This window comes from Aulonocara stuartgranti (assembly GCF_965226115.1).
Source record: "Aulonocara stuartgranti genome assembly, chromosome: 11".
NCBI classification, from domain to species: domain Eukaryota; kingdom Metazoa; phylum Chordata; class Actinopteri; order Cichliformes; family Cichlidae; genus Aulonocara; species Aulonocara stuartgranti.
In genome coordinates, this window is record NC_138947.1 from 15756218 (window position 1) to 15767767 (window position 11550).

Consider the following 11550-nt stretch of genomic DNA (forward strand, 5'->3'; position numbering starts at 1 on the left):
TCTCCTCTCTTCTCTCGTCCTTTCCACCAGTTGACAGCTCTGTTGCCGGCGCAGCAGCAGCTGTTGCTGCAGCAGGCTCAAGCGCAGCTCCTGGCTGCAGCTGTGCAGCAGTCCAATGCAGCCCATGCAGCTCACGCTGCCCACGCAGCCGCCCAAGCCAATCAGCAAGCTCAGGCAGCTGCAGCAGCCAATCAGCAAGCCCAGCAGCAGCAGCAACAACAACAACAGCAGCAAGTGGGGCAGCAGACTCAGTCGCAGTCCCAGGGACAGAATACACAGGAGCAGAGCGCCCAAAGCGTCCCTGTCCCACCTCCTCCATCCCAGCTCACCCTCTCCCAGCCAATCCAGCTCACTGCCCAGGTACTGGCTGCCGTTAAAGCCACTTCCTGATGAGCGGCGTGATTGAGGAGCCGCTATCAATCCATGGAGCAGCTCATAATGCATGTCTACTGTAGATTTCGTGATTCACAGTTTCCACCTTGCATGAACGCACACATTTTCCTTTTCTTAACTCTGACGTGACAGAAAAAGTTTTTCCTTTCGCTTCTACGCGTTCTGTTGGTATACATTTCATATACCTCCTTTCCTGAGCTGGAGGAACCGTATATAACATACTAGCACATTTTGATGTGACTAAGCCGTCCTTCTGCTTGTAGAATTGCAAAATCTTATTGTCTGTCTGATGTATCCGTTCTCTCTCTCTCTACTGGAAAGGACATTCAGCAGCTGCTGCAGCTACAGCAGCTGGTGTTGGTCCCCGGCCACCCGCTCCCGTCTCCTGCCCAGTTCCTCCTTCCACAGGCACAGCAGAGCCAGCAAGGTGGGGAGGCCCTTTATGGCAGAATAACTTATAGATACAGTCATTTAGACACAAATTATACACAGAACTCATATTTTGCTTTTCTTCTTTAGGACTCCTATCGACACCAAATCTTATTCCGCTACCTCAGCAAAACCAAGGGAGCCTGCTCTCTGCTCCGACTAGAATGGGGCTTCAGGCACAGGTACAAGGAAACTTTGAAGCTTTAGTCAGTGGAAAAGAAAAACCCAGCCTCAGCAGCACGAGTCATTAACAAACACTTCTGTTTCTGTCTCACTCTCACTTTCACTCCTCCCGCTGCAGCGAGATAAGGGTGTGGAGGTGAGTGGTGGAGGTGTGACCACGGTGCCTTCCGTGACCTCTCACCCCGAGGACCCCAGTGACCTCGAAGAGCTGGAACAGTTTGCCCGCACTTTCAAACAAAGACGCATCAAACTAGGCTTCACACAGGTAAGTGAGACACCCCTCTACACCAACACTACATGCTTTGGGTTTTTTTGGTGAATACATTTTAATTTCTTTTGCTTTTAATCTGTCCATCAGGGAGATGTAGGCTTGGCCATGGGGAAGCTGTACGGCAATGACTTCAGCCAGACCACCATCTCCCGCTTCGAAGCCCTCAACCTGAGCTTTAAGAACATGTGCAAGCTGAAGCCACTGCTGGAGAAGTGGCTGAATGATGCAGGTGAGATCACTGCAGTCACACAAACTGGAATATCAGATTGAGATAGAGATGATTCACAGTATTTTCCAAGAACTGCAGATGCACAGAGTAGGTGTTATGACTGTTGTCAGTTGAACGTTAAGCTTGTGTGAACGTGCTGGTGAATTTGCCCTTCAGAGACCATGTCCATAGACAGCACCCTGCCCAGCCCCAGCTCCCTGTCCTCACCCTCTCTGGGCTTCGACGGCGTTCCCTCGCGCCGCAGAAAGAAGAGAACCAGCATCGAGACGAATGTACGTGTGGCCCTGGAGCGCTCTTTCATGACGGTAAGATGAGTCAACTTATTATTACAGTGACTGTCTTTTTTTCTGTATTACACAGGATTCTTTTATCTTTATCCCTTTTATGTTGGTGTTGCTCATAGGTTATACACCAAAAAAAACAAAACAACTAAATGTGGATTTTAAAATATTAAAAAAGTCACCGAAATACTTACTTAATAATACTTAATCTTGCCCCAAATGCAAGATCCACCGAGGCAGACTGATCTGACAGTAGCTGGCTTCGCCCCTCTTAAAGTGTTTTTAAGTACAAATAAAGATGTTTGTGGTTTCCTGTCACCACTGTGTATGGTTTTGTTGTCAGCCTCACAGCACTTGTAACAAACACATTGACAAATGAAGCCTTCAGCTTCATTAGACACCTGACAGTAAAGTAATTTGTGTACACAGCCTTTTATTTTCTGTAATTTTCAGATTTTCATTCTTTGTGGTTGTGAAAATTCTTCACGTCTTGCCGTTGTTAATATTTTCCATCATGCCGCCTTCTGCAGAACCAGAAGCCTACCTCAGAGGAGATCCTGCTGATCGCCGAGCAACTCAACATGGAGAAGGAGGTGATCCGGGTCTGGTTCTGCAACCGCAGGCAAAAAGAGAAGCGCATCAACCCGAGCAGTGCCACTCCTCCTCTGCCCAACCAGCCCCCCACAGCCCCACCAGCGCACAAGCCACCCTGCTACAGCCCTCACATGGTACGCCTAGTCGAACGCATTGCAGCAACTTTCCCAAAAGTATTTTTATCGAAGTCGTCGGTAATAAACACGCCGCTGTCCTCTTTTTCCTCTCTGACAGATGTCCAGCCAGATGTCACAGGCCGTGACGAGTCTCAGCAGCACATCGGTGACCACCTTGTCCTCCGTCTGCCCTCTGACTTCCAGCCTCACCTCCACCCACCCCTCTCTCAGCTTAACCCACACCCCACTCAGCTCCACTCCCTCCCCGGCAACTCCACCTCCTCCACCTATTCCTCCCCGCAGCACAGCCAGCCCGGCCACCCCCAGCCACAGCACACTCAACCTTAACACAGGGTAAGAGGCCACGAGGCCTTCACAGCAAAGCACCTCAGAGCACCTCTTACCACCGCAGCTTTCACCCAAATAAATGCAGGTTTGACGATAGTGACAGAGAGACATATGTGGCGTAGCTGTTGTTCTGTCTTTGACAGATTTGATACCTCTCTGAGTTTGACGACTGACTGCTGTGGATCCTGAACGTGGAGCGTCATCTCTGGTGCTAGCAGTGTTGGAAAATTAAAAGCAGCAATTCAGTGCAGAAAAAGAAACGTTCCAGTTTTTATTGGCAACACCCGTTTTGTGCTTGTGAAGAAAATAAACTTTGCAAACAGGAAATATAATATTTTGGACATAACTCAATTCAAAGCTGTGACAAGCACATTTAAAAAAGATTAATTCGCCTCCACTGTCAGCAGAAGTATCAGAAAATATACATCAAAAAATATGTGTAGGAAAAAAAGGGGAACTGCTGTGCTCCTTTTTAGCTCCATATCCCTCTAGACTAGCTCTGCATAATAATTCATAATAAGCCTGAATTATCTTATACCAGCTCCCTGTGCAGCTCCTCAGTTTATCTCCCTTTAGGCCAGTTTTCTTCTGATTGCCTCTCATAAACAAAATAGTTAAACAGAAAGTGAATAGGGCTGATGAGCCTGAGATGATCAGGTTAAGTGTATTGTGCTCACTGACGCTATGTTGAGTCATAAGTAGACAAAAAAGAAGGTCTTAGACTGAAAATTTAGAGCCACCTGAAGCCTAAATATTTATCTCACACGGATTACGTTTACATATACTTGTATCATTAACCCGAATACTAATTAGTCATTTAATATGAGTAATATTATAAAATGCAAAGGATTAATATTTAAAACCAATCTATGTGCGTGGTTGAACATTAACCTTACCCACCAGCAACATGAAGTCAGAGGTGAATCATCGGTTTTAATCATTTATCTTGATCTGCAGTCTGAAAACGCAACTGCATACGGCCACACATTTCCACAAACACTGCTCACAATCAATACTGCACTGCTCCACGCTCGGTTCAGCTGCAATTTGTAGTTAAATGCTTTTTACTGTACACACAAACACACAAACAGTGACTGAGCACATAAGCATTAACTGATATCCCAGCATGCCGCTGGATGCCACTGCTTCCCCTGTGCAGCAGTGCATGCTAACTCTGTGTGTGTGTGTGTGTGTGTGTGTGTGTGTGTGTGTGTGTGTGTGTGTGTGTGTGTGTGTGTGTGTGTGTGTGTGTGTGTGTGTGTGTGTGATTTTTGTGTTCACAGCTTATGGCGAATGGGTAAAAAGAATGGTGACGTGTCTAACTACATCACCGATTTTGCTGCAAACCTGAGGTGAATACGACTGAAGCACACACACACACACATTACACACTTTAGACAGTTCAGATGTGTTTCTTCATTATTTCATGTGAATTCTGTGTTAAGATGAATAATACTTCATTAGGTTGCTCTGTTTCTTTCTGCATTTCGAACCTCGTTTGCATTTGTGCAGCCAACAGTCAGCAAACTTCTGCTCTTTATACGTGCTGAGATGAATTTGCCTTCTGCCTGTCCTTGCCACTAAACCTGCTTTTTCCTCCCCTCCCTCACCTTTTCTCCTCTGCCTGTCTCTGTTTGTGTGTCTGCTTGCACATGTGTCGTGCTTGGTGCGTGTGCGCGCGCGTGTCACAACAGGAACACTGTGATGGGAGTTAACACAGGGATGAATCAAGCCCTCCTCGGTAACAATCCCCTGGCCACTATCCAAGGTGTGTGTGTGTGTGTGTGTGTGTGTGTGTGTGTGTGTGTGTGTGTGTGTGAGAGAGAGAGAGAGAGAGAGAGAGAGAGAGAGAGACATTGAAAGGAAAATAGGAGAGAGAATAACAAAAAAGAGGTACAAAGCCTGCCTTCAGCCCCTCTCATAAACAGAATATAATTAAAAGGTCAAAGCTGAGGTGGAGGTGAGGTGGTGTGCAGTATTATTTCATTTCTTGAGCAGTCTCAGGGTCAGAGAATACATAAAAAAAACCCATCTTCAGCAGAAAGGCGGTGCATCTTCCTCCTCTAAAACTGTTAGAGAAGTCGTCCTCTCAAACACACCTACACACATAAATGTTAAAACTCAAATGCACACTCTTCAGGACCCCTACATAAACCTTCCTACACTCAAGAACAAGACAAAAATAGCCACAAAAAAACTTTTGTGTCCCACAAGAGTGACCAGGGAAGAGTCCCAGCTAACGTCAGTTTAGCAGAGCTAGTTTTTAACCTCGCTTTGTGGGGTGACAGCGTGAAGGGGGAGGGAGCTGCAGTAAAAAGAGAAGTGTGAGGATGAGTAATACAGTTAATACATGGTGGGTGAATCAGGTCGCACACGCTGATTACCGACTGGAGACACGGATGAATGGGCAAACAAGTGTGTTCATCCACAGTTGAGAGAGCTGCAGAGAAGAGGAATAAACTTATTTGTCATACATTATCATCTACATGCATGAACCCATCCCATTAAGTGTCTGTGTGTAAGTGACGGTGGTGGTTTACGTTAATGTGTGGGCTTGTTTCTGTCTTCGTGCTGTCTCACGCATCCTTTTCATCTTTTTATCTAATCATCAAAAATATGTTGAGAGTTTGAGGGAAAACCTCAGAAGAAATCTTTTCGAGGCAGTCTGTTTGGGAAGTTCGTCATAAGTCATCTTTCAGTTTAGGTGAAGTTCTTTTTATATCGGTAATTCAAATAGCAGGCAGAGGACTTATGGATTGTTGTCAGAGTATCTAAAGTCAACAGGGGATTTTAATCTTAAAACATCACTGAAAACCAAACGTTATCACCGAAAAGCAAAAAAACCACCATAATTGTTCTTAACAGGCTGTAAATCAGTCAACACATAAGACATTCTCCACTTTAGAGCTGTCCGGTAGCCAAATACTTCTGTTAAAGTGCCCATATTATACTTTTAGTCTTCCTCTTTCCTTTAAAGGGGGCCTATTATGTTTATTTCCCCTTGCTTTTATTCTCGGACTCCACTTGAGTAGCTTTGCATAATTTACAGTTAAAAATAATCAGCATAAATGTACCTTATTTTGGGCCTCAGTGCAGCCCTACTGTTCACCCACCGTCTTGGAAAAAGCGGTTTTATTACCTCTCCCTTTAAGGCCACACATTTCTCTTGGAGCGCTTGCGGTAAACAACACAGAGCCAAGATAATATTAAATATAACTGCTTTCGATGATCATACAGAGCCAACGGTAGGAATAAACCTTCTTATCAATGTTCCAAATAAATATATTTCTAAAGGTGCTATTGGCATGAAATTCTCACCAGATGTCAGTAACAACCCATCCAGTCCACACATGCAAAACAAAAAACACAGATGTCCATAAGTTATGTGTAGTGATGGTAAATGACACAGGGTAACAGTATTACTGAAATGTATTTAATACTTTGTACAAAAGGCTTTATTGGCAATGACAGCCTAAAAACGCCTCATGTATGGAGAAACTAGCTGCGTGCGTTGCTCAGGTGTGATTTTGCCCCGTTCTTCCACACAAACAGTCTCTGAGCTTTAGTCATTTCATAGATTTTCAGTGGCTTTCAGATGATTGGTCTCCATGTTATTCAGCAAACCCTAAATGATCTTCAGCATGCTTTTTCTTCAGCAATGAAGTCCTGTGTGGCACCTGCTGATTCAAGGTCCTTGGCTCTTGGATAACTCTTCTGATAATTCTTTTCACTCCAAAAGATGCTCGCAGGTAGCTTGAGTAGATTAGAATTTCTTCTGTAATGCCATCACTATGTCTGCAACAATAAAGTTGCGAAGGGCTTGAAGGCGCTCATTAGTTTTACCCATCATGAGATGTTTATTGTACGAGATCTTTTTATAGGCCACCAGCTGGGACTAAACTAGATTACTTTCTAATTACAGATGGATTTTAGTTGGTTAGATGGGTTGTTAGTGACATCTGGTGATAATTTCATGTCAGCAGCACCTTTAGAAATGTATTTACATAGAACATTGACAGAATGTAGAATAGATAGATAGATCTAGCATATGAGACACGGTGACTTGATTTTACTTTCTCGCTCAGCTGCTTCTGCAACTCTAAAATGTTTCATATGCAGGGGCGAAGAACTGAACTTTTATTACTTACTCCATTACCTTTTTTGAAACCACAATAGAAGAAGATGGCAGTGAGACCTGCTATGATGTACAGAGACGGTGACACAAAAAAAACAGGAGGCAGAGCTGAAGATACTCAGATATTTATTGGGAGTGATGGAGATGTAGTCCGAGAGGCAAGGCTGAGATGGTTTGCAGAGGAGGGATAGTGAATATATTTGAAAAGGGATGTTGGAGATGGAGCTGCCAGGTAGGAGAAAAAAGGGAAGACCACAGAGAAGTATGAATGTAATGAAGGCGGAGATGCAGAGGGCTGGTGTGACAGAGGAGGATGCTAATGACAGGATGAGGTTGGGGCAGATGATCCACTGTGGCGACCCCTAATGGAAAGAAGAAGATGATGCTACAGCAATAGACAAATCACAATATAATTACTAACAGGGCTAATGCTACAGTCTTTCTGCTTCTCTTTTACTCTTTACTGCATAACTCTAGGAGAAGGCCGTATTTACAAATGTTTCTTTTCCCAAAGAACAAACATTAGAAGTTGTACAGGCAGTTAATGCTTCCATCGAAGCTGCAGGTTTTGCCACAGTGTCGTGAAATTAATACATTTGTTTGGCATCCAAGCCCAGCCTCAGGGGGTCACCTGCTAGTTCACTTCTCCTTGTCCTACTCCTACAATCCCAAGCACAGATAAATGGGAGAGTTGAGTCAGGAAGGGCTTCGGATCTGTGCCCGATCAACTAAGTGGGTCCCTCTGCTGTGGTGACCCACTGGGAATAAAGGAGCAATCAAAAAAGCATCCTTGGTTTTGCTGTATAGTACACAATCGACCGCTGATCTTTGGTTTTGTTTTTGTGTGAGGTCTATTAGACAGCTATGCTATTTATGTACGTAACCAACGCTGCTTCACTGTCGACAGAGCAGGGTGAAAATAGGCAGCATGAAATTATAAAAGCATGCAAACCTATTTCAGTAAATCCGCAAAATAAAATAAGCCTGCAGATGTGCGTAAAATGAGCACTTTAAAAAAAAAGTGTTCCTTATGCTAAACAGTCATAAACATGAGTGTAATTAAAATTCAGCTCTCTATCTTTGGCACAGTCTGTGCATGAAACAGCCAATCACAGATCTCCGATCAGCTAAACTGATGCAAACCTGATCCCCTAAGATTAGCTCGCTGAAGATATTTCACAATGTTCGATTATTTTTAACAAGCTGTTACATCTCGCGCCAGTGTGTTGAAATGGGGACTGACATTAGGTTTTTTTGAAAAGAACAATTTCCCACTTTTTTCTAATACAGGGTGGGATCTGTGCTGCAGGAAGTCATTTAGTTCAGCAGTGGAAGGTGAAGAAGCCTGAGAGAAGGACCACTGTTACTAAACTAAAGATGATGAATCCCCAAAAGAAATAAGAAAAAAAGACAAATACTAAAAGCCAAAACTTAATATAGTATTGATTTTATATTCTGATATACTGTGAAAGTGTCCTCTGGCCACGGTGGGCAATTTTATTAACCTTTTTTCTCTCTCTGCCTCAGCCCTAGCAGCCAGTGGTGGCCACCTACCTCTTTCCACTCTTGAGGGTGGGAGCAAGGTGATGCTGGGGGCATCCGGGGGTCAAGGTGGGGGCATCCCCTCCTCCCTCTTCCTCAACCACCCCGCCCTCCTCCACATTGGCCAGAATCCCAACGCCGGACTGGTCAGCACCACCGTAGCCAAAGTCTCCCAGTCCTCGCCCTTCCCCTCGGCCAGCAGCATCAGCCCCACACCCTGCTCCCCCTCTCCCTGCTCCAGCCCCGCCTCTTCCTGCTCCTCCAGCGAAATGGCACACAGCCCGCCCTCTCTGGGCGGGGCCAAGATCGAGTGACCCCCTCCAAGGGCCAATCAGAGAGGAGGAGGAAGGAGGATACTATAACCTCGCCTTTCACACCAAAGCTATCTCTTTCTCTCTCTTGTGCTCTTCTTTCGTTATTTTTCTTTTCCTCAATGGCTCTCTCTCTCCTTCTCTCCCAGTCTTTCGATGCCAAAAATACACAGAATGAAAGAGGAGAGATGGAGGGAAAGAGGTGAAAGAGGGGAGAAGGGAGAGAAAGGAGAAGATTGAAACCAAAAATCTTTATCTATCCAAAAAAAACAAACAAAGATGGAAAGGAGGCAACGTGGGACCTTTTTGTCAAGAACACGTGATGTCGACACGGCACCTCTCCACGCTTTCTCTTTGAAGGAAAGCAAACCGATGACTCTTTAACAAAGAGATGGTAGAGGTGCTCGTCGAAGTGCATAAACCAAAAATGACAAAAGAAAAACTTTACTATATGACAAAGGAATGGCGCAAGGACAAAAAAAATGAAGAAGAGGAGGACTTTGCTTTCTTTTTTTTATTGTTGTTATTATTAATAAGAAAAGCTGCGGGTCTGAAGGAAGAGGAGTGGGGTGGATACGTTTAAACCAAAAATTTACCTGAGGAGGAGGCGGAGGAGGAATACACAATGACAAAAAACAAAAAAAATCCCAAAAAATCGACAACCATACCAAAATCACAAATACCAAAAACCAAAAATACGGAGAGAAAAGCTTTATTCAAAGGACGTGTAAATACTGAAGCTATCCAGGACCAGGACTCTACTGCTACTTTCACACAACATACATACACACGCACACATGCACACACACGCCCATCCATTCTGCATCGACTCATCATGTCTGCGTCTGCTCATGTGTTTCCTATAGGTTTGCATGTTGGATTACTTTGAATGATTTTCTAACATCTGCTGTGTAAAAGCTCATATACGATTGTATGATATGTTTCTCAGCCCTGCTCTATCTTCATGTGTGTTTAAGTCTCTTTACCTACCTCTGGTCGCAAGAGCATAGGATAGTTTGACTTTAACTTCATAGCAGGCCTGACATGTTTTACACTTTGAGAAGATTTTTTTCTTTTCTTTTTTTTTTTTTTGTTAACTATTTATTAGTGCCATTATGAACGGTTTAGCTGGTATTTATTTTGTATGCTGTTGTAGTGTTAGCTTTGGAGTGTGAGTCATTGTCATCGTCATCTTCAGGGTTTCCGCCAGAACAGAGAACAAAAAGCTGTCGGGTCCAGCTGGGGATTTAAGGTGGCACTCGGTTAAAGGTGGCGCTCAATGGCTCCTCGCCCGCCGTCATGCACGGCCTACTGGCAGGACAGCAGGACTGTGTAGGTGCGGCTTTTGCTATTTCTGTGCCGATGGTGAGAAAACGGGAGAAAGGGAGGCACAGTGCGTTTCTCTCTCCTCTTAACATGAAGATAAAATAATGTAGGCTATACCAGCAGGAGAGCGCGGTTAACCTTGTTTACATAACCCCCCAAAAAAAGATCCCAGCCAACAGCTTTAGTCTTTAAATAAGTAAAGTAAAAACTTGCCCCTCAGTTTGGACCCAGAGATCCCGTGAGGGGCTTGCAATACGCTGACGGAAACCCTGATCTTGATCTTCATCGTGGACGTGTCTGTCTTCATGGCATCTTGTTTTTAATGTGAACCTTCTCTGCAGGAACATACGTTACAGTGATAATAAAACGCTCATCTCAGCCCTCACCAAGTGCCAATAGTTCAAAGATAAAGAGTTGGCACATTTCAAGGAGTGAATGAATTTTTTTATTTTATTTTTTCTTATCAAGACCTAAACATTTTCTGTTGTGCTTAATCAGACCCGTTCTTTGCTCGGTCTTAAAGATAACCCATTATCGGTGACTCCACGGCTTAAATGAACACGCCCTGCTAAACTTCACACTCTGAAAATGATGTTTGTAAAGAGTGGTGACCGTTTGGAAAGTATGAAATGGGGCTGTGATTGGAGATTTGCAGGAATCACCGTTTGAGATTGAAGGCTAAACAAGTCAATAAAGCCAAGTTTAGTCACAGCTGGCTCTCGTTCCTGCCTCGTCAATCAGCGTAGACGTCCTGACACCTGTATGTCTAGACATGTTTACTGATATTTGTCTGTTTCCATCATCACCCCATCAATCATTTCATTTTCCACCTCAGACTGCCATTAATTCTCAAATGGAAACCAAAGCATTTTTTCAAGGCTGGGCTTTTCTATAAGAGCCGCAGCCAAGACACATGAACACAATACAGAGACAGAGGTGGAGATGAGGGGGGCGGGGGGAGCTGAGAACAGGAGGGTAACACTGGAAGAAGCCCCCACTCCCCTCTGCTGTAATCCCCTCCACCCGGCCCGTCCAAGAAACCCAACTCGGGAAGGGGGGGTTTCTTTATTTATACGGGACTGATCCTTTACTACAACAAAGAAGGGTATGCTGGGACACGCTGTAGTGAGCAGGGAGCAGGTGTCACATGTTTTTTGTTGTTTTTGCTTTTTTTTTTTTTTTTTTTAAAGAGGATACCAAAAATAAACCCAAACCAAATAAAAACCAAACAAACCCAAAACCCAAGGAGCGACAGAAGCAAACCAAAAAGAACCCAAACCAAATGTGGCTGGAGGGAGGAGGACGGGAGGAGGACACGGTGCAGGAGATGAAACAAACGAAGCATCGCTGTGTGTCTGTCTGTAAGCGTCAGGGCTGCAGTGCCAGCCTGTC

The 11550-nt window shown here is 44.4% G+C and overlaps 1 protein-coding gene and 1 long non-coding RNA gene across 15 annotated transcripts in view; one reads left to right on the forward strand and one right to left on the reverse strand.

Moving 5' to 3' along the window:
- pou2f2b (POU class 2 homeobox 2b) overlaps positions 1 to 10869 on the forward strand; it is a 73366-nt gene extending 62497 nt beyond the window's left edge. For 10 of the 14 annotated variants that reach the window (XM_082551785.1, XM_082551791.1, XM_082551796.1 and 7 more), the window contains 11 exons: positions 31 to 360; positions 715 to 820; positions 913 to 1004; positions 1124 to 1270; positions 1364 to 1505; positions 1662 to 1810; positions 2317 to 2514; positions 2615 to 2850; positions 4128 to 4196; positions 4539 to 4612; positions 8507 to 10869. In XM_082551785.1, the coding sequence (XP_082407911.1) occupies positions 31 to 360; positions 715 to 820; positions 913 to 1004; positions 1124 to 1270; positions 1364 to 1505; positions 1662 to 1810; positions 2317 to 2514; positions 2615 to 2850; positions 4128 to 4196; positions 4539 to 4612; positions 8507 to 8835 (1872 nt within the window). In that variant the 3' untranslated portion in view covers positions 8836 to 10869. The remainder of the gene's footprint in view (positions 1 to 30; positions 361 to 714; positions 821 to 912; positions 1005 to 1123; positions 1271 to 1363; positions 1506 to 1661; positions 1811 to 2316; positions 2515 to 2614; positions 2851 to 4127; positions 4197 to 4538; positions 4613 to 8506) is intronic. The other 4 variants (XM_082551789.1, XM_082551787.1, XM_082551790.1 and 1 more) reach the window with 2 other exon arrangements.
- Positions 7089 to 8614, reverse strand: LOC309717319. The gene is made up of 2 exons (XR_014279661.1): positions 8534 to 8614; positions 7089 to 7341 (listed from the first exon to the last, which is right to left on the reverse strand). It is a non-coding gene; the product is annotated as an uncharacterized lncRNA (long non-coding RNA).
- Positions 10870 to 11550: the final 681 nt, after the last annotated feature.